Source organism: Canis lupus, chromosome 9 (genome assembly GCF_011100685.1).
Source record: "Canis lupus familiaris isolate Mischka breed German Shepherd chromosome 9, alternate assembly UU_Cfam_GSD_1.0, whole genome shotgun sequence".
Taxonomy (NCBI): Eukaryota; Metazoa; Chordata; class Mammalia; order Carnivora; family Canidae; genus Canis; species Canis lupus.
Genome location: NC_049230.1, coordinates 21,965,370 through 21,988,454, shown reverse-complemented (window position 1 = coordinate 21,988,454; position 23,085 = coordinate 21,965,370). Strand labels below are relative to the sequence as shown.

General features: G+C 39.2%; 1 protein-coding gene across 2 annotated transcripts; it reads right to left on the bottom strand.

Moving 5' to 3' along the window:
* Positions 1–1,162: 1,162 nt before the first annotated feature.
* On the bottom strand, positions 1,163–22,171 carry SMARCE1 (SWI/SNF related, matrix associated, actin dependent regulator of chromatin, subfamily e, member 1). Of its 2 annotated transcripts, none has more exons than XM_038547374.1 (11): positions 21,910–22,171; positions 19,772–19,823; positions 19,559–19,602; positions 16,511–16,615; positions 11,328–11,408; positions 10,300–10,431; positions 9,877–10,048; positions 6,249–6,421; positions 5,621–5,722; positions 4,778–4,988; positions 1,163–2,424 (listed from the first exon to the last, which is right to left on the bottom strand). In XM_038547374.1, the coding sequence occupies exons 2-11, from the start codon at positions 19,776–19,778 to the stop codon at positions 2,216–2,218; spliced, it is 1,236 nt and encodes a 411-aa protein (XP_038403302.1). In that variant the 5' UTR covers positions 19,779–19,823; positions 21,910–22,171; the 3' UTR covers positions 1,163–2,215. The 2 variants fall into 2 exon arrangements, with proteins under 2 accessions (XP_038403302.1, XP_038403303.1); XM_038547375.1 differs by lacking the exon at positions 21,910–22,171 and adding an exon at positions 21,274–21,292.
* Between the last annotated feature and the right edge of the window lie 914 nt (positions 22,172–23,085).

Here is a 23,085-nt window from a genome sequence, read left to right as displayed (position 1 = left end):
TTTTTTGTTAAAAATTGATCAAAATATAAGCCCTTAAATTCTACGCATTCATACTCAAAATAAATCCACTAAAAGTCATGGCTTCTTGGAGTAGTAAGGGCACTGAGACAAAGTAGTTCAATCTATTTTACAGTTGAAACAGGCTCTGAGTTTAACTGATTTGCCCAACGCCTACGGGGATATGGAAAAAAAAAATCAAAGACCTCAATTATATCCCACATTCTCAAAGAAACTAAGAAACATCTCCAACACTGTTGATTTCTCCAATCAGATCACTCTGACTAGGGGAATTTTAATTCAATTTTCCCTGCCTGGCGGTTAAAAAGCGGTCAAATCGCATCTGATTAAATTCATTCTCCAGCCAATTGCCTAGTATGGTGTGGGCAGGCTTGGCGGAGAGCTGCTCGTTTTTCAGTGCCATTTCCAGCTGGGCAAAGGCCCCACTTCCATCATCTTGGAGACTTCAGTAACGTGGTAAATGACCCGATTTTGCTCTGTCACTCCTTTCCACACACGTATTTAACAAATTCTTTGCCCAGTTTTGACAGAGATGGCCTGCACCCACAAAGTTTATCCAAGTTGTTGGGTAGATGGCTCAGGTTCTCAGCCCTACAATGTCTGACACCCAAAAACTGATCTATTTGACCCGTTAGTTCTTCAATTTACAAACAGGACAAAGATCCCACGTGCTATTTAGAGAAACAGAGACTAAGGGTTGTTTCCACCCAGTACCCAAGCTTCCTTTCTTCTTCTTTCTCAGGAGGCTGATGAGTGCGGTCAGCTCAAGTTCAACAGCAGTGATTTATAAAAAATGTCACTATAAGTGAAGTCATGCATGTATGAAGTTTTCTGCATGTAAGCTGAGGGCTTGTGTTCATTTACCCACTTTTTCAAAGATAATTTAAATGTAGAAACAGATTTCCTTTTACTTTGGAGTCAAAGACCAACCTTTATATGTGATATGACCGTGAGGAAACAGATCTCCACAAATGTCCTGTATAAATGAACGTAATACTGCAGTTTACAGATGTTAGGGGAGACCAAGGCCCTGAGGATGCAAATTTATAATGGCTGTGTGAGCCCACTCCCTGCTGTCACTGCATCACAGTAACAAAATGATACACTTGCTTTGCATAAAAATAGTGATAAAAACACAGAGACATTTTTTCCACTTATTTATTACATTTGGACCTTTAAGAAACATATACCATTAGATATACCACTATTCAGTAAAAATCTATTCTAGTTTTTGGGAAGCATACGTGTCACAAACTATCTTGTTTCTAGTCTCCAAGACTTTACTAAGAGTTTATCAAAAAGGTAGACTCTGATCTATGGGATCCTGAGCCTTGAGGTTTTGAGTTTTGATTCTTGTAGAACAATTTCAAATGAATGAACTGAATTCCCAGCTGTTTTCCTCCTGGAATGGTCTAAGCATTTTGAAGTTGTCTAGTCCACTGCAATATTCAATTCCTTAAGCTTTGTGATCTATTCTGTCTTTGGAAAACTTGGTAAAAAAGTAATTTTTTTTTCTGTACAGTAAGGATGAATTTATCAGAACACACCCGGTATGAATTATAACAAAAAGCAGTATACATAATGTGTATGCTCCATGTTCGTTTTAATGACTACTTCATAAGCTGGTAACTACTCAAACTATGGAGGCTATTTCTGGATCAGTAAGACCCAAACTCAGTTGTAGTCAACACCCTAACACAACTCTTGGTACTCCACATTGATTAAAAATAAAAAAGGGTAAGTGAACAAATACATATTCATACATGATTACCTTTTCAAGAAGCTACTCTTTGTGGAAGAATACAGGGAGGCTGTTGATGGGGACTGGGAGGTTTAAAGCTATGGCTTTGGTAAGCACCCCAGTGAGCTGTAGGAAGGCATTTTTAAGAGTAGATTGTGCAGCATCAAAGGATAACTCTCTAAAAGAGGTGGGCGTTTTCTCAGTTAATTTAAATTCTGAGGCTTTCAGTAGTTGAGGGCTAAAAATAAGACCCAAAGAAAAGAACTAACTTCATAACGGCTTAAGAAAGGTGACTGTGCCATTTGGCTCGTGATGCTAAATGGTCCAAAAGCCTTTGGTGGTATGATATGGACAAGAAAAATATTAATACACAAACCACATAACACCATTAAAACTCAAAAAACATTTTTTTTTTCATTTAAAAAAGTATTTAGAACACATAAAACAAGGCAACATTTATTCTTTCTTCTCATCTTCTGGTGTGGGGTCTGTCGGTGGCTCCTCCACTGTTGCACTGTTGCTCTCTGAGCCAGTGTTACTATCACTGGTCCCTTCCTCGGCCATACTGTCCACCCCCTCCTGCCCGCTCTCCTTGTCCTCAGGAGTAGATGTGCCTTCTTCACCGTTCTGTTGGCTTTCCGTTGCTTCTTCAAGGTGTGTCTCCTCTGTAATCACACATTTGTCACTGTCAGTTCCAAGATAAAAATTTACTCTTCTAATTATGCTATGCTGTCCAACGTGGTAGCCACTCACCACAGGTGATGTTAAGCATTTGAATGAACTAGTGTGACTGAGGAACTGTTAGCACCTTTGAAAACAATTTGGATTTGAAAAATCTACTTTTCAGCTGTAAATTTACAAAAGCTAAATACAGATCACAATTATTTCTGATGAAAACTTAGCTTCTAAATTAGATGTGCTACAGGTATAAAATACACGAGGTTTTGAAAACTTACTATGAAAAAGAATGTAAAAAAACTGATACTTAAAAATGTTGATAACTGCTTGAAATATTAAGATATCCTGGGTTAAATAAATATATTATCAATATTAATTCATTTGTTCTGCTTTACTTTAAAAAGTGTTAGAAAATTAATAATCACACAGCGACTTACATTTTATTTCTATTGGACAATGCTGTTCTCTGCTTTGGGTTTAATTAGTGGGAAATGACATAAGGGCAGTATTTCAGGTACTTTGTTAAAATGTCATGCTGGGCTGTTTTCTGTAAGCAATTAAGAGCATGAGGTTTTTGCTCAAATAGTCTCAATTTTGTTTTTTCCTTCAGCCTCTAAAAGGATAAAATCTGAGTAAAGCCCCATAGGCATGCTCTACTCACAGATGACAGAACAGAGGCCAAACACAGAGTGTTTTGTCTAGTTGCAAAATGAGCAAAGAATCATACTCCATACCCTAATTCTCAAGCTCCTGCTTTAATCACGGACATGTACTTATGCTCCAAACTTGTTAAGATAAAAATATGTTCACAAAAAAACAGAAAGGCTCAGATAATTAAACTTAAAATCTATCTGAAATGCTAATCTGAATTAAATTTTTAATAACATCTGGTAAAGAGATCTATATTCCATTATATAGAATAGTTTTCCTGATGTCAAATTGGAAATTGTCAGTTGAATGCCAAGTATGACTACTGTCTCTCCCCCTTATTGCAGTGATGGTCCAGGGAACCTTTGGCTGTATTTCCCTAATACTTTTTTTTTTTTTCTAAGATTTTATTTATTTATTCATGAGAGACACAAAGAGAGGCAGAGACATAGGCAGAGGGAGAAGCAGGCTCACTGAAGGGAGCCTGATACGGGACTCGATCCCAGAACTCCATGATTATGCCCTGAGACAGAGGCAGACACTCAACTGCTGTGCCATCCAGGTGTCCCTCCCATAATACTTCTTTTTAAAGATATTATTTATTTATTTGAGAGAGAGAGACAGAGAGAGAGAGAGAGAGAGAGAGATCATGAATAGGGGGAAGGGCAGAGGGAGAAGGAGACTGCTATGTGGGGCTCTATCCCAGGACCCTGGGATCATGACCTGAGCTTATGGCAGACACTTAACTGACTGAGCCACCCAGGAGCCCCTCCCATAATACTTTTAACTTAGTCCTGTTTACATAGGGCACTGGGCAGGGTCATAACAGTGCCAGAAGGTAAAGTGATCTCAAATTTTCTAGTAATCAATTTAATTGATATTTTATGTGAGTTTTACATCTTATTTTGTGCCTTGAGGAATGCTTTTAATCAGGAAAATCAGAATGCTTGGAAGTAAGAACTTCTCTTGGATCAAGTCAATAGACCGTTTCCGTAAAGACTAGATAGTAAATATTTTGGGTTTTGTGGGCCAGGCAGCCTCTGCAACTACTCAACTATACTGTGGTAGCCCCAAAGCAGCCACAGATAATACGTTAACACACAGGTAAGGCTATGTTCCAACAAAACTTTACGAAAACAGGTGGCAGGACAGGATCTGGCCTGCAGGTTTTACTTGCCCAGCCCTGTCTTAGGTAGATGCTTGATCTTAAAAGTAACAACCACACACTATGTTTTAGCAATAAAGGTTAAAACATGGAGTGTCATTACTGTGTCAAATCCTATACTAAGTGATTTTACATACATTTCCTTATTTGTCCTCTAGAACTCACTGTCAGAGGCCAGTACTAAAGTACTTATAGGTGAGGAAACAGATTAAATAATTTATCTAGTCATAGGCTAGCAAGTGGTGAAAGAGTATTAGACCCAGATCTGTCTGACTCCAGGGCTAGTAACCTTAACCATTCGTATCATTCTACTTTATATGCCCGAGCTGGAAAATGGCATGACTCAATCCAGACAAACAGCCAAGACCTCAAACAGCCAGACTACGGACCAATGCCCCACTGCTCTTTTGTATTGACACCAAGATTTTATGTGAATCTACCACAGAGATTAGGATTTGGAAAGGAAATGTGTAGATCATATAGAGAATAGCCCTTGACCATGACTTTGCAGTCAGCTGGCAGGTTACCTGTCTCCATAGGGATGCTTTCGTCGTCCTTCTTCTCCTGGGTCTTACTAGCAGCTGGCTCTTCCTCGGGAACCATGCTGCTCTGACTACGTTCAGCTTGCTCTGCTGCTTCTTTCTCCCTCTCCTCTTGCCTTTTGCGAGCCTGTTCTTCTGCCTGTGCAATTTCAGCGGCAATCTTTTCCATATCCACTTCTACTTTCAAACCGCACAACTAGTAGTCAGAAAGAAATACAACTTTCTTAGTAATGTTCTTTTCTTATAACCTCTGAACCAGAGGAATTATTTCAAAAAGTGGGTTTTCCTGGCTATGAACTATATACATTTTGGGAGGGGGGTGGGAACGGACGTGGTTTGAAGCTCTTGTGTCTATAGGAAAAAAAAGTTGCTCTATCGGCCACTTAACATCAAGTATTATGGGACAGTTGGTGAGGCAATGCTGAAAGCACTGGACTTATATATATATATAAGGCTTCCATTTCCTATTTCAAGATACCAAACACTAGGTTTACTTGTGTACAAAATGTATACCATAAACTACATTAAATGAATAAATCTCAATAAAATGGAAACAACTCATGACAGCATGAGTTTAAATTAGACACCGGGGGTCTAGGGTCTATAGGCCTAGTACATATGTGTATACTATATGATATTTTAAACCTATTGAAATTTTGCCAGAAAATGGGAATAACTTCATAAAAGCAAACACGTTACCAGTTAGAGCAAAGTTAACCCTGTTTCAAAGTGAATAACATTTAATAAAAATACTATTGTGGAGAAAAGAAAAAGAAAAAAGTACCAGACACAGTGATAAAAAGTACAGTGAACACATTAAATTGATACCCTTTTAAGTTCATTGTTAAATGAATCTGTGCTTTCTAGGAACTTCCTCTTCTTTTCCTGGTGTCGCTCCTCTATCTGAAGAAGTTCAGCTTCTAGTTTTCGCTGAAAGACATGATCAGCCTTTATTATTATTGAATTATTTTCTCAAAAGCAAATGGCAAACATAAAACATATTTCTCAATGGCCCATGCTTTTTCACAGCATGGCAAAGGTTTTGAATTTTGAAATTAAATCATCTATTGTACAATATGTCTAGCTAAGATTTAAAAAACATAAAATGTGGCACAGAGGAGTGACTACAATTAACAAGTATATGTTAAAGAATATTGTTTCAGGCCTGAGCAATGTCTTCAAAAAAATATTTAGTTAAGCAGTAACATCTGAGAAGATGTCTTAAAATTCTCCATACACATACTTTCCATCACAAGGGTCTGTGTTACAGTTTTGATGACAAACATTAAAATCTCTGGGAAACCTCTACCTCCTCAAGCCTCTTCCCTGAATGAGGACCAGGTAAGATGGAACACAGAAATATTTAGCCTGTACACTGATGCATGGCATACAATCATGCCACTGGGGCTCTGTGACATACACCCAGTTTATTGTAACAAATGCTTTGTGACTTTACCTGATGAACCATTAAGGACTGGACCTGTCGTTTGAGGACCTGCATTCTAGCTGTTGTGACAACTGACCGAACGTCTGGCACCACACTCTCACTAAGGATTTCACTGATGAGGCGGTGGTTTCTCTGGAAACGGGCAGTGGCTGTATGCTTCATTGAAAAGCCATCATCATAATCTGGAATAAATAAGATGTCTGGAAATGAGGTCACTAGTAACCATAAACAGGAGAGAGTAACAATGTGAACACCTAATCACCAAGGGGCCATGGCCCTCACTGGCCTAACAAGGGGAGAAGCTTCCTTGCTCAGCAGGGAGTCTGCTTCTCCCTCTCCCTTCCCCCTGCTCATGCTTGCTCGCTCTCTCTCAAATAAATAAATAAAAATCTTTAAAAAACAGAAACAAACCCAACGGGGCCTTACGGGCATCGTAGGAGCAACGGGGCAGTCATTTGATTAAAAACCATAGGGAGGATTACATAATGTTCATTGGTCAGGGTACTGGTTATTCTCCTGAAATCTTTAAGTGATGATGAGTCTCTGAGAAGGACTTGGCTGAAACACAAATGATATAAAACCATGTATCTTCTGGCATGAAAATCCAACAATGGGAGGGCTTGCGTGTTACAGCAGGACTGCAGTGCTGCTGAATGGTTTCCTCTTTCAGTAGTAATTTAGGGCATTTATATGTGATGACAACACAGGAGCTGGACAGCGTCTTTGTCACCATATGACTTTAATACTGAAGTATTAAAAATGAAATGAAAAATGCCCACTTGCAGAGAAAACATGAACTCCAGCAACACTGTGTCTCAGACTGCCATATACATCTTATGCAATTAAAAAACCATTAAAGCCCTAAAGTAATTTTATAGGAAAAGAATGTTCACTACCAAATTTTACCGTTAATTTTTATCAATCTACACATGTATAGAGTTGTCAGCATGTAAAGACATTATACTGTTTCGTTCCCTCAAACTCATATACTTACAACATGGATCTGATTTGTATGCTTATTTTCAATGGCTATGCAACAGTGTTTCCTTCATCTCAACCCTTGTCTATCACCATTGTGGTTTGGGGCATATCTGCTAATAATCCATACTATCATTTAACTTACTTAAATTAACTCACTTTAAAAAAAAAGCTTCCTCTTAAGCAATACACATTATTATAAAAGTTCCTTTCTGGACTATCTAATTATCTCAGCATCCCACCAGAGGTGGAGGGACCACGCTTTAGGAACCTTTGCCAGCGGTCCAAATTGTACTGCTTTGTCACAGTTTAGCACCTCCTTTATTATTTGGTAATTAGGTAGTTCCCAAAATCTCATCATCATAAACACCATGGCCACAGACTGTTTTGCAAATTATTTTGTCTCCTTTCAAGTAATTTCTTTAGGAAACATACTTCTGAAATGAAAATTACTGGAATATAGGATACCATTAAAAAAAATTCCATGACTGGGACACCTGGGTGGCTCAGTGGTTGTGCTTCTGCCAAAGGCAGATCCTGGGCATGATCCAGATTCCAGGGCATGATCCTGGAATCCGAGGACGGAGTCCTGCATTGGGCTCCTCATGGGGGAGCCTGCTTTTCCCTCTGCCTATGTCTTTGCCTCTGTGTCTCTCAAGGAATTAAACAAAAATTCCACGACTTTCCTGGGTTTTTTGGGGGAAGTCTTTCATATTTACACTTTGGATTATACATGGTATATTCATGCTACCTCTATCTAAATTATATGCTTCCTTCTTTCATTTATAGGGCTCTAGTGTTGACCACTGGTAGGGGAAATCAAGTCTTAGCAATCTGGGCTTGTCTTTCCTTGCACTTAAGAGTTGTCTGACTTGGGGCAGCGGTGGGCTTATATTTTCTAGTTGTTTTCTAATTCACTAGCTATTTATGAATAGCTAGTCTCTAAAATGCCAGTCTCTAAAATGCCATTTAAAAAACCCTTCACTGTTTGGAGTGGAGTGCATATGCCTTCTCCGTAAGAGCAGCTGGCAGCTGCTGTGCTGCTCATAGGGGGCTATCCTTCTCTTGGATCGGTGCTCATCCCCACCTTGCAAATCTTCCTTTTTCTGCTCCGTTCTGAGGTGAAAAATCCAAGGTCTAAAGTCACTCTTCTCCTGGCATCTTCATTTCCACCTGTCCTTTCTTACCAGCAGCTTTAAGTTCCTATCTTAAACTTGTAAAACATAATGGGCTGAAATCGAAGGAACAGAGAAGAGGATCTTTTAAAGACTGTTCCTGAATGAGTCTCTAAAGTCCTGCTCAATGCTTACACGGTCTCCTTTCACCTAAAAAAAAATGTTAATTGCTTCTACTTGTGGCTCCCATGTGGCTAGTCTTGGTTTATACTCTTCTACTGATTCCTCATCCTTCTAATTATTCATAGACTGGATCATCTTTTTAGTTCTGCAGGTTTTTCTTGCTTAATCATCCAATTTGAGTAATTTTTTAAAAAAATATTTTATTTATTTACTCATGAGAGACATAGAGAGAGAGAGGCAGAGACACAGGCAGAGGGAGAAGCAGGCTCCCCATAGGGAGCCCGATGCAGGATTCAATCCCAAGACTCTGGGAATCATGACATGAGCTGAAGGCAGATACTCAACCACTGAGCCACCCAGGTGTCCCAATTTGAGTTATTTTGCTCTGTGTTTGCTAGTGTGTCCTTACCACTGCTGATTCCATTTAACACTTCGGTACTGTTTCTATTCCATATTTTACTCTATTATTTATTATTATTATTCTATTCTATTCTATTTATGAGAATATTTGTCAGTATCCCAGTCCATTCTTTTTAAAAACATTGTTTTCCTTCTCCTTTTAGGTATACGTTTATCCATGTTTTTAGGTGGCATTACTGTTTCCTCTCTCTGCAGTATCTTTAAAGTTCTTACAAGCCTCCTCTGTTACCCCTACTCTGAAATGGGATCTTATTTTCTTGATTTTTTCTTTTTTTTTGCTTGTAGCTAGAGCTTCTGGCCTTTTCTACCTCATAGCAGCACATGAGAAAATGTTATTTGTACAGCAGGTGTGATTCATGGAGGAGTATGCTCCCAGATGCAGGTGGCTAGCTCTGAGGTTCCTTGCAGCTTCAGATCCTGCTTGGCTGCAGAGACCAGGGGTAGAATCTGTACACCTGCAAACTTGTCATGGGATGCCAATCAAGATGCTCTGCTATTTCTATGTGTGTATAAAGTTTGTATGTGTGCACTTCCTCATGTTTATCATGAGCTATGTTGATTTCTGAATTAAATAGAAAGAAAAATTCCAAATACTTCTATCCACTCATTAACTTTCTCCCTTAAGTGCCTTTAATTCAGCAAGTTTAAGGAACCAACAGGAAAACAAGATATAAATAGAAGACATTTAGCTTTTTAAAAGCAGTTGCGGCAAAATTCTGATTATGACTCCAAAACCTTCCCTGTATAAAGAATCTGGTAAACTATAAATAGTTTTTGCTGTCTTCTACACTAACAAGGATATACCTTTTTCTTGTGGGAAATTAATATATCTTAAAATAATTACTCAAAATATTAAAATGGCACTTAGATATGCTTTGTTTCCCATTTAGGATAGGAAATAAAATAAAAACGTAAGAGATTGCTTTTTTTTTTTTTTTTACCATCTGGATCTTCAGCAGGCTGAATGCTCATGTAAGGTTCTCCTTTCTCCATGCGAGACTGTCTCTGTCGACTTTCTTCCTCTAAAGCAGCTTCTGCACGACTTTTCGCATTTATGTAAGCAAGGTATGCGGGGGAATTATGATAGGCCTTCATAGATTCATTGTACTCTATCTGAAATTCAAATGTTTTTCAGTTTTATAATTAACATATTGCAGGTTATACAAATACTTTATCTCATTTGACTATCAAAAGACATAATTATCTCCTTTTTACAGACAAGGAATCTGAAGCCTAGAGAAATTTGACTTGACCAAGGCAGAGACAGTAGAGCCTCAACTGATTACAGCTTTTGTTTTTTATAAACAAGCAAATGTTTATGCATTTTATATATTGTCTCCATCCCACTGTGATCCCCATTCTACCTTTTCTGCTTCGTATTCGTTTAAATATTCTTGTTTTTCTTCATCAGTGAGATCTCGCCACATGCCACCAATAATCTTGCCAATCTCCCACAACTTTAGGTCAGGGTTGGAAGCTTTTACTTGGTCCCAGACCTTAAAAAGGAAACATGAAATTTTTAGGATGCCTAACAATACAGACCTTTAAAAATATTTTTTAACATAGAAACTTTTAAACATAAACAAAAACAGAAGGAATAGTATTGAATCCTTATGTTCTCATCGGCCTGCTGTAACAAAATTCAATAGTTGACCAATCTCATTTCCTCTGCTGGATTAATCCATGGCAGATCTCAAGATATCTCCAATCACTGTTGACAGTTAAGATGAGCTAACCCAGTAACATAGTCTCTCTCTAAAAGTTCACAGAATTTAGAAGGAAAGTGGTTAATCTGTATAATACAACAGACCATATCTTTAAATATATGTGTAACAATTGTGACCACAAATTTCTAAATAGTGGTGAAAATAGCTAAATGCTCTTGCTATTAATAAAGATACTGGCTCTATTTGTTACTTTAAGAGAACACAGGTTCATAACCAAGCCAAACCAAACCACAAGGGAAGATTCAAGAAGAGTAAAGAAAATGAAAATTACCATAAGCTTATTGTATAGATATAACCCCTGCATTCTAGGCCTTTTTTTAAATTCAAACATAGAGTTGCTATTCTTTTTATAAAAAATAAAGAGTCTAATACATGTGGTACATATGTATGCCTTTTTTCACTTCAGATTTTTCTCATTTCACTGAACTTCTCCAAGAGGCTATATAACATTGTCTTATGGATTTAAACTATTTATTCAATGATGTTCTTCTTGCTGGATTTTACTTCTGGAATTCTGAAATCAGAATTAAGTTCTTTAAAAACTGCAATTCCTTATCCTTTCTCTCTAACTATGCACAGAAACACTGGCTAAGCCATTATGAAATCTGATATAGAGCAAAGCAGCAAAGAGCAGTCCTCATTCCCTTTTGGCACCTAGCACCTACCTTTCTGCTGTACCTCATGTAGGGCATCAGCGGCTTATCTGGTGGCTTTGGGGGTTTTGGAATCGTAATACCAGAGGATGCCTACAAAAGAGTTAAATACATTCATTATTCACTTGCAAGTAGTTAACCAGCAAAATGAAAAGAGAGCCCTTAAAAAATTCTAATGCGCCTTTCTTCTACTGGTCCATGGATACAAGATTCTTATATTTTCTCCACTGAAAATAGCTATCTCTGCAAATTCAGAAATGTTCACATCAAAAGAAAATAAAGAAAATGACTTTAGGCACATAATTTTAAAATATTTTACTTAGCAGTTTTTTGCTACTGGTTTGACAACCTGGCTGTGAACAAATAACATATTACATAATAATCCATACATCGAAAAAATATATATGTTTACATATCACATGTCCCACATTTAGGACATAACCTAACACCCTTTTACTGTGCTTAATTTATCATTACATACAGTCAACACTTGATTATCTGCCCAAGTCTAGGCTCCTTCAGAACTTACCACTCTCACACTGTCTGTGGGGGACCTTGTATCTACCTGTACTATTTCAGAAATGCACTGCACCCCTACATAAAGAATACCCCTGCAAAAACTACCTTCTGGTTCAAGACGGAAAACAAAAAAACTTTCCTTTATCAAGACTAGAGATTTTATTTTTTCTTAAGGTTCTAGGACCATATCTAGTGGCTTTCTACAAAGTGGATCAAAAGTATAAAGTCATGCCTTTTCTTGTCCTTAGTCCTAATAACAACATAGGAATGTACCAAGAACAGAGAAATGGCAAACACAGGGCCCAATTATTTTTGAGGCCTTATACTGATTACAAATTTTTGGCTTTGTGGAGAGAAAGAAAAACAAAAGGCGGAGGGGAGACGAAAAATATTTCTTAAAAAGGTTAAGATAAAGGTAGGATAGAGGGGGGGAAAAAGGCCAAGAAAAAGATGAGAAATTGGTTCTTTCTATGGGCTAATATCTAAGAGATACCAGGTACTGTCTAGTGGGTGACCCAGATAACTCCAATCCAAAAGTACTTATTTCTGAGCTTAGTTTCATCTTAGCATACATGACTACATTTGGTTAAGGACCCAGAATAAATTAATAATGACTGAATCACATTTATTTTCTCTCAATTTCTAGGAGACAATGGATATTGATGCTCCTTGCTGGGCGAGGGTGAAGAGGTGCTGGCTTCATTATCAAAAGACAGGGACTGGTGAATCCCTGTAAGGAGTCTAAATGAGTGACATTTTGTTCCCTTGCTCTTCAGCTGCTACTGTGATAAAAACCTGGACAAACTCCTCATTTTTTGAGTTGGGACACCAATTATGATTATTTTTTATCCGAGGGCTCAGAGATTAGTGTGTCCCATTCCACTGTTTTCAAACAATGCTTCCTCCTCCTCCGACGAGGGTCTTCCTCCAACCCTATTTACTTGCGGTAACTCTGCTTCTTCATACGTGAACTTGTTAGCAAGGATATCACCTTTGAAGCAGTATTTCCTCTTTTCTTTCCACTTCTCCCATACATTCACACCACACCTCATGCCAGTGCCCATGCAAACAGACCTTGTTTCTTTCTTTCTTTTTTTTTTTTTTTCAGTCAGTATTGGGCAATGGAGTGAAGCGAGCCACAGGGATAGACACTGTCAACAGCAATGGTATGAACAGGCCATAAGAGAAGATCTGTTTCAAGGTCTGTAGCTCTGTTAAGGAGGGGTAAAGGAACTCCTATGAGGCTAACCTTACATCACTGGTTCAGAGCAAGATTCACAAAGGTCTGAATTTTCATACATGCAGTTATTAGAAAGCATTTCCAATGTGTATCCAACACAAATTTTCAAAATTCCATAAGGTGGGTTACAAATAAAGTTGGAATTGTCCAATAATTGAAGTTGTAGACCACTCCTAACAAATTTCCTTTAAAGAGATAAAGAACTCTAAAATGTCTATATTTAAATGTATTGAATTAAAACACTTTAAAAACAAATTATAGTAATATATGCTCTGATTACTTTTCAAAGAACCACAATTGATAACATTAATGGATTTGCTTACTCTTCCTCTTTTCTTCCAAAGGAAGGGGTACCCAAATTGTCTACATACTAAGGCTACATTTTCATCATTTGAATGAAATGATCTATATTTGACTAGTCAATTTATAAATACAAACAAAGCAAAACAAAACCAAAAACAATAACCAAATTTAAATTCTAGCTGGTTTTCAGGACACTAAAGATGTATATCACTAAACATCTCTAATTTATTTACCATCTCAGCAGACATCTTCCTACAATGTCTTAAACATTACCCTTAAAAAAAAAAAAAAGCAGTTTGAACTGAAGACATTTTAACCTTATTTTGATAAGAGTCCATCAGAAACAACCCCTGCTTTCCTGCCTGTACTCCTCTGGCTTGAGGAGTAAAAGCTGCTGGTCCCTTTACTTTTGAGGGAATGTTTCCCTTCTTAGCGGTTTCCTTCCTTGTTTCTATCAGGAAAGGTACCTCTAGTAGGAAATGTCCCTCTCTATAATTTTTTGCTTCTAACTGGAAATGAGTTGGGGGAATGTAAGTAACATGCTTGTTAAAACTGTGCTAATATAAGAGTAATTACTGGAGGACACCTGGGTGGCTCAGCGGTTGAGCATCTGCCTTTAGCTCAGGTCCTTCCCGGGGTCTTGGGATCAAGTCCCCACAGAGAGCCTGCTTCTCCCTCTGCCCATGTCTCTGCCTCTTTGTGTCTCTCAGGAATAAATACAATCTTAAAAAAAAAGTAATTACTGGGAATTGCCTATGAATAAAAACCATGATTTTGTGAAATTTATTTTGATCACTCAAGAGATTTTGTTTCTTCTAATTCTCCACTTTCTCTGGTAGGGTTTTCTTCTAGAATGAAATTTCCATTACAGTACAGAAATAAGCCATTTTTAAAATTTTGTCTCAAACTTTTCACACCTGTACTTAAAGAGAATGTTAACCAACATTGGAAAGGACTAACTAGGAATGAATTCCATCTCATCGCTATTGCAGGTACTCCAAAAAATTTCTGCAGGCTGTAAAAAGTCTCGAAACTATTCAAGTGTACTAGAATCATGAGGGAAACCAGATTTCTGTAGACCTACAGGAAGCTACTTACTTGATAGGGCTTCACAGACTCATTTCTTCAAATTAGTGACTTAAGGCTATTAGCAAACGATAATATCAAATAGGAACCGAGAAAAAAAAGGTAACACATCCTTGGGGGTCATCTTAAAATAAAACACTTTGATAATAGTCAAAATCAGATCCATTAAGTCCTAACAAAGTTTAAGTTAGATATATAAAAAAAAGTTGTGTAAAACTTTAGGCATAACTAATTTTCTCATACTGTGATTCAGTGACCTAAAAGTTGAAGGGGCTGAGATTAACAGGCTGAAAGCCTTCAGTTTCTAGGCCCCTTCAGGTTGAGTCTAGGTTGCATACACTTTTTGGTACTATGAGGACAATAATACCAAGAAAACCACCACAAAAAACTAAAACACCAAATCTTCCACATCCAATAACCCTCCTGTATTAATCTACCCCAAAGCTAGTGCCCACTCCAAATATTGGGTTCTAACATCTCCCAGAGGAAATGAGGAGAAATATAACTGACTCAGGTCCTGAGACAGTGGGTGACTTTTCCTTTTCCTACTGAATGATCTCTCTTTATTAACAGAGAATTCCCACAGATATATCCAAGTTAGGAACAAAACGCTTATACAAACTGAAATACAAATGATGCTTATAATACAGTTATCACCATTTCTATTCCATTAACATAGATAATCAAGAGCTGACTGTATAGAGCTATTAAAATGTAATCATTCTCTTTTCCCTCCTCATGAATAATTTTCTGCATTAACATGAATGATCCAAAATTGATTTTGCTCCTTGTTTAAATTAAAATGCTCTTTATCATTGGATAACCTTGCCACCTGTTATACTTGTGAAACACATTTAGGCCAGGGAAAAACACGTACCAATGCACATAAAAATTGTATGCATTGTGAAATGCATACATACACACACTTTGTCAAAATTCTTTTCAGATACCATGAAATATGCATGGCACATAAAACTTGATATGCTTATGAAGTACAAATTATGCAGAAACAATGAAAAATTTAGACAAACAAAACCTATCAAGCTAAGCAGTATGCTTACCAAGATAGACATACAGTTTGATAGTTACAAGTTTTCTGCTCTAGCTTGACTACAGGGTGAGAGGGCTCTTTTGAAGTCACATTAATTGAATTATTTATGAATACAGCAAACAAAAACCAAGTATTAAAAAGTTTACAGCCATTCTGGGTTGTGTAAATTCTCACCAATGCCACATATATGTAGGTATTTGGCTTTTGGATTTATTTTTATTTACTTTGGCAAATAATTTTTACATTTATTTCTTTGCTAATTAAGCTTCCTTGAACATAGTTTAAGATGATTCTAAATTAAAAATCTGAAGTATTATCACCCAGTTTGGGTGTTTTAGGTTGATCATTTAAATGAAACATCCTCAGTTTTGGAAATTATACCGCCTGTCCTATAGATAAATGCACTTTTAGTTGTAGGTATCTAGTTTGGCATGTCAAATTAATTTCATTCAACATGCATTCTGAAATTCTTTGAAGTTACATAAAAATCTTTTTATAACTGGAGAGAAATGAATCTCAGAAAATCAACTATTAAATCCAAAAGACAAATAATTATGTGCAGTGGTTCAAACTGGTAGGCCAGCGGCAATAAGCTCAGGCCCATAAGCCTGGCTTTTATTAAGAAACTGAGTTCTTGAGACTCATGCCAATTACCTTAAATGGAAGATACTCTATCTCAAAAAGGGTATTTTAACCATAAGAAATTCTAGGTTTGTCTACATATAGTATAAGCAGTTAAGTGCCCAGGGCTTTAGCTCTACCAACCACCAAACAGAATGGATTCTTCTTTTCTTCTATATACATATCCAGATTTCGCTATTTTTTTTCCTCCAGTGTAAGATCGTACAACGAATGTTTAAAATAGTCAAAAAGCCAGGTTAAAAAAAAAAATTTTTTTTAAATGGCTGTGCTGATGATTCAAAAGGACCTAACTCTGGAGGCATTTCTGGTCAAATCCAGTTGTTTGCCGGATGCTGTAATAGTTGATTCTCCTACCGTGACCCGGCTGTTGGTGCCCGGGTTCCCTCCCAGCCTGTAGTTGTTGTAGGCGAGATGACTGTATGGATTGTATCCCACAAACCCTGGTGTGCTGGGCATTTGCTGATGGAAACAAATGAGACAAAAACACGAATGAGAAATGAGCTCAAACGAGGAAAACACAGAAATGAAAAATGATCTGCATATGGCATGCAAAAGCAACCTGAATTTAAACAAGCAATGATGTGTTGTAATTGTTCTTTTTCTTTCATTGAGAAACCAGTCTGCAAGTGTTTTTTTTTTTTTTTTTTCTTTCTTCCCTTTCTTTCTCTTTGCAGGGGGCCAGTCATGTTTGTTAGTGTGAACGTGTGTGCTTGTTTTTTTGGAATAAGCAATACACTGAAGTGTCTCAAACACTCCGGATTACTTTATGATCAATAATATAGCAACTTAGCAATATATGTCTGAGATAGGAAGGCCTGCAATGTGATAAACTAGAAGTCTGAAAACACTTTACATGCAAAACAAAACGTGATTTACTTGACAGTTATGTAGATGCCGCCAATGTATTTAACTACTAAAAACAAAAACAAGAAATGGATCGTTTTCAGAGACAATTTTAAATCATTCTATATAATGTGAGAGATGAAAAGATACTCAAATCAGGAAGCCAGAGTTGTCCATAGAAAAGAACATATGTGGAATTCAATGGGTGTCACATACATGATTTCAAAACAAAGACTTATAAGAAATGCATGGATTTCATTTGGGGGTACTATCTCATCTTTTAAACCCAGTCATTCTTTTTTTTAGGCTTTCTCTTCCATCTCTTCTTTGATCCATCTTCCATAGTCAATCATGAACACTTTCTGCCTTAGTTTTAATGTGAACTACTTTTCTAGTTGACAGACTTGAACTTTCTTTTTTCATCTACTTTCTTGATAGCTCTGACTCTTTCAAAACACAATTGCTCCAATGGAATTTTTGGGTTTCGTGAATTATGTGTTGATGTAATCACAAATGGGCTCTTATATAGCAGTGCCTTCATGGTTAATACAATGACATCCAATGTTCATAAGAATCAAGGTATAATGCATAAAAAGGATGTAGCAAAGAGAAACCAAAAGTAGGGTATTTTACCTAGTGAAACTCAATCAAAACAGCTAATTTAAACATGCAATTAACAATATTAGTCCTCAATTGTGGAATGTAAAATACACAACACATCCCAACTAAGCTGTGGCTGTTATAAACACAATTTTCTAAAACATGCCGCTGCACATATCCTTAGTGTCCCAAAGAAAGATATTCAAGCAGATACTACATTTGAAACTCTTTAGAAGAAGAGAACTGATCAATTCTAGTCTGTATAGTTATAAAAGACGCAAATTAAGCATATTTAAGTAGGCAAAACACAGATGAAGTATCAAAGGCACAAAAGAAGTGTATATTACTTGGAGTAGTACATTTGGGTGGTGGTGGTGGTGGTGGTGGTGGTGGTGGTGGTGGTGGTGGTGGTAGTGGTGGTGGTGGTGGTGGTGGTGATGGCAGAAGTATGGAAAAAAAAGAGGAAGGAGGATAATTCATTCAAAATCCATTCTGTTGGATGTGCTAATCCCTAGTCTTCTTTATTTTATGTGTAAATGTGAAATTACAATGGTACAGAAATAGGACTAAAGAAAGGCCAAAAAAAAAAAAAATCCCTCTCTACATTCGAGAAGTCATAAGGGGACATTCGGTTTTTGAGCTATTTTTATTATCCCCAAAAATCAAGTTTGTCTTCCAGAGATTATACACTGTCAGAGGCAGTATGTACGTCAAAATGACATCTTCAAAGTTTGCATAAAGAATGAGAATCACTGTTCAACATTATGAGGCAATAATGTAAGAAAATTAGGTAAGGGAATTAAAAAAAATCAAAACTAAAACATTACAATTATACCATTTCCAAAATTGAAGTACATGGTTAGCTCTTTGAGGTCAGAATCTCAAATGTTCAACTCCACCTGTATAGCCACTAGCAGAGTGCCAAGGAGATGGTCATAAGAAATGTTCTTTGATTTAAGAAAGAAAACAAACCAAACACAGGACTTTAAGATCTACTGGAAGTAACTTTAGAAACTGTATGTTACATAAATTGAAATGAGAACATGAGATACAGTATCTCTTTTAAGAAGTATTTTACTAAGGAAAAATAAATTGTTGATAAATAAAACTAAAGCATACATCTGAGGGTTAGTAAGAGAGTCATCTAGTGGAGAAAAAAATTACACAAGGACCTAATTAGTAGGCGAGCCTGCAATTTGGGGGATAAGGGGTAAGGAAGGAGGGCTAACAGCTGTTAAAGAACTGCTTTTGTAGGCTATGGTCAATGTTAAGTGTTTTTTTTTTTTTTTTCTTAAAGACAAAAAACAAAAAACAACAAGGAATCCTTTTCAGCAAGGCCTGAACAGTTTGTTATATCTGTTTTGTGGATTGGACGATTATTTTACACGCTGTCCAAGCTGGGCCAGAACTTGCTCGGTGATAAACCTAGTTCACAAGTATGATTTAGAAATTTGGAAACATACTCAATAGGCAGGATCTGACCCACAGATAATGAAATCCTTACTTAAACAGCTTGAAAAATAAAAATTTATAATGAGTGTTATTATAGAACTGGAAGCTTTATTGTTTAATATGAAAATTATATATAAACAAGGAGAGAAAATATAACCAGTTGAAGGTTAGGTTTAAAAATAATAACAAATGCCAGAATGAGCATTCACTCAGTATCAACTCTTGATAGAGATTAACTAGAAAGAGGTGTTAAACTTATCATTTATTTCCCATTAAAAAAAGAACTGAGCATAGGAGGTTGGAATTTCAGCAATATGTTTCTTAAGATGTTGGGGTTGGTTCAAGGTAAGATGCAAAGAGTTATTTTATTTAGTAGGAAGTGCTGTTTTTTGGCTGAATTTTTCATCCTGTTGCTGTGATGATTGAGTGACTGTCACTGGAAGACATCTGGGTTTTTGTATCAAGGCCAGACTTGGCTATTACATTAACAAGAAAATTAAAACTTACTGTTGCAGGAGCTGGGGTGGGAGGTGGGGCATAAGATGGTCTTTCTGTTTGAAAGAAAATAAATAACTTCTTGTAAACAACTGAGATATAATACTATGCAACAAAACTACCAATGGTCCTGTTTTGAAGAAAAAAAATGAGAGTATTTTGGAATTCCCATTTGCTAGGGCATTAGTCTCTTATTAATAGATAAATATAAAAAATGAAACTTACTTGACATTTTGGAAGATTAAGTTCTCAGTTCCTTAAGAATGAATCTGAGACACTAAAATAAAAAAAAGAAAAAAAAAAAGAAAAAAAAAGAGAATCAAAACTCAGCAAGCATAAGAGATGTTCTCCTAAAGAATAGGGTAGTTTAATTGGTATTTCTTAGTAAAATTACACTATCTTCTAGTAATCAAATCTTTTGCATATTTTACTAGTTCTTATAAGTCATGTGGTTCATCAGAATTAAACAACTAAAACAAATTACTCGGGATACTAAAGGTGGTATTAGACATGTACTTCCAAGTTTTTTTGTATATCAGGCCACCTCTTGCATGGAAAACATTTTGCTAATGCCATGTAAACATTTAATCAAACTGATAAAAATATAATGACAATAGAATGTGATTTATTATCAGGGCCCACCCCAACAAGGCCTACCAGATACTATACTAACAGCTCACTGATCAACAGCAGCTCTACTTCTATTTTTTTTTTTTTTCCCCCAGCTCTACTTCTATTAAAACAAGGCAGCATTTTATTCCTGGAAGCAGTGCAAAAGGTAACTGGTTGATAATGAGCTTTACATTCTCTTATAGTGGTAAACAGCTTTGTATTTCCTGGGAATAACTTTTGAGCAACTACCTGAAAAACTTATTAACCCCTCAAAGCCCATTTCAAAAATATATCTCCTCCAATGGGACTTTTCCTGATAAATTACCTGGGGAGAACAAACTGCTTCCTTCTCTGTACTCCTATCCAATTTACATAAATCTATAACATTGTTCATTATATTGCATTATACCTGCGAGTACGGCTAGATTGTAGAACAGAGGCCTCTCATTCATTCTTGCAGTCCCAGCACCTAGCTCAATTCTTACATTTTGTCCTAGTATTACCAGCTCAGAACAATAACATACACGTGTGAGCTTGTGAGATTGCTCCTTACGTCAATATACATCACACACAATGTGTACAAAGAGACAAACATTCATTTTAGGAAAAGAGCAAGTAACTTCCATGACTGCTGGAGTACTTTCTTCGAACGTTATGTCAAACAAGCACGATGCTTTTGCTTCTTTCCTACACTTTAAGGGGACTCCCTGGAGCATGAGGAGTAAGAGGACTGTGTGGAAAGAAATATTTTTTCAACGGCCCGACCTGGGTCTCTTCCTCTTTCCTCAAGGAAAGGGCAGAAACCATGGATTTCGGTGCAGATTTCCTTCCTGCTATCGTTTGGGGGCTGGGGGTGGGGTGGGGTGGGGTGGTGGGCAGCGTGCTGTCAACAACCGGTAGGCCTTGCTGTGGGGAGCCCTGACAATAACTGCCAAAGCTCCCTGGTACATCATCACACTTTACTGTCAACACTTTACAATCCTTGCCCTCGCCTGCTACGGTAAATTCTAAGTAAGAGTGGGCTTGTACATTCGTCTGCCACAGGGACCCGTCCCTGGCGCCTGCCATAAATACTAGCTGCTTGTTGGGACACCTTATATACGAGGAAGGCTCACCGCTTATCTTGGTTCATGGTCACAACCAGCCTACCGTGAGATATGTTTGGACATCCCTACTTTGCACGTGGGAAAAAAAAAAAAAAAAAAGGGAGTCTCGGCGAGTTTAAGTAACTTGTCTCAAGCCGCACAGGCAGGAAGTGCCAGAGCTGGGTTTCAAACCCAGGCCAAACGGTTTCAGAGCTTTCGCACTCCACTCGAAGCCACCCCGTGGGTCGCTGCCCAACCGGGGGGAACCACCTTCCTGGGGGGGGAGGGGAGGGGAGGGTCGGGGAGGGGGCTGGACCACGGGCTTGGCTCGCCCCTAGGGCTTCCCCGGAGGTCGTTTCCTCTAGGTTGCCGTGGAGAACGCGCTTGACCAGGAACTCCACTGAAGAGGGGACTGCGTGGGTGGCGTGACCGATTCCGCGGGGTGCGTGGAAGAGGCACATCTTGCCTCCGGGGAGGGGCCCCAGATGGGACTCCCTCCCGGCCCCCGCTCCGCTAGGCCTCACGGAGGCCGCAACCGGCCCCCAGCTCTGGGCCCGCGGCCCCGCCTGAACCCCAGCAACCCCCGGGAACTCGAGGTCCAGCCAAGCCGGGACACCGCAACTCGCCACCCTCCCGACCCGCTCGGGCCCAGTCGGAAACACTCACCCGCGGGCAGAAAAAGCGCCCGCAGCTCCGGCCTCGTTTCTCTTTGTCCCGCGCACGCCCCGCCCCTCGCGTCCGGAGCGTCCCCACTCGCACTTTCCACACTCTTCTTAATTGTCTTCCAGGCCTCACCCGACTCTTTAAAAAACAAAAACACCCTCCAGTTGAGGATGCGGTGAAGCTTCGTCAGTCAGGGATTTTTTTCAGGCCCCATACGTTCCTCCAAACCGGCGGAATGTGGGCATTTTCGGGCTGGGCGCCGATTCGTCACGGCGAAGTGGGCGGAGGGGCCCGGCGGCGGGAGCGGCCTGGGCGGCCGCCGCGCGGGGCCGGAGCGGCTGCAGGTGGCTTGGCGGGAGTCGCGGGCCTCGGCTTCCACCAACGGGGTTGCTCCGGGGCCGCCGCCGGAGCCGCCGCGGCCGCTCCCGCAGGTGGTGGTGGTGGTGGTGGTGGTGGTGGTGGTGGTGGTGGTGGTGGTGGTGGTGGTGGTGGTGTTTTCCGGGTTCTTCCTTGCTCGCGCTTTCGGAGCCAGAGCACGAACTCGGGCGAGCCGAGGATGGAGGCGAGGACCACCGGGTTCCTGGAGTTTCCGTTCCCACGCGCGCCCCGCGGGGCTTCCCGCCTCAACGGCCGGGCGATAAACCTTGACCAAGAATGCAGCGCGGGGACCTTTTCGGTTTTCCCCAGCGCGCGGGCGCTGTGATCGCCAGGTTTCTGCGCCGGGGCGCAGAGATGCCAACCCCCTCGGCCAAGGCTGTGCGCCCCTGCGGCGCGGGGGCTGCCGCGGCTCTCTGCCCGGCGCTGCCTGGGCTCATCCCCACCTTCGGCTCAAACTCACCTGACCTTCCGGGTCCTGCTCTGACTCTCACTGTGGTGCCCTCTTGGAACCCCCCCCCCCCCCAATAGTCCTTCCCCTGAACTCGCACGGTTCTTCGGTGACTTTATTGCACTCTGTGCCCTTTTCCCTACCTACGCTGGTTTACCAGTTAGTGCGCCTTTCCTGGGATATGTCAACACCTGGCCCATGCCGTGGGCCGCTGTGGAGGGACAAGGATCTGTAATTGCTTGAAAACGCTGTTGACATTTAGAGGGACTGATTGAATTCTTGGGCTGCTCTTGGGGGCTTTTAGGTGTGCCAGCAGGGACCAGGGCATCCCCAGAAGTCTGCAAAGCCAGCCA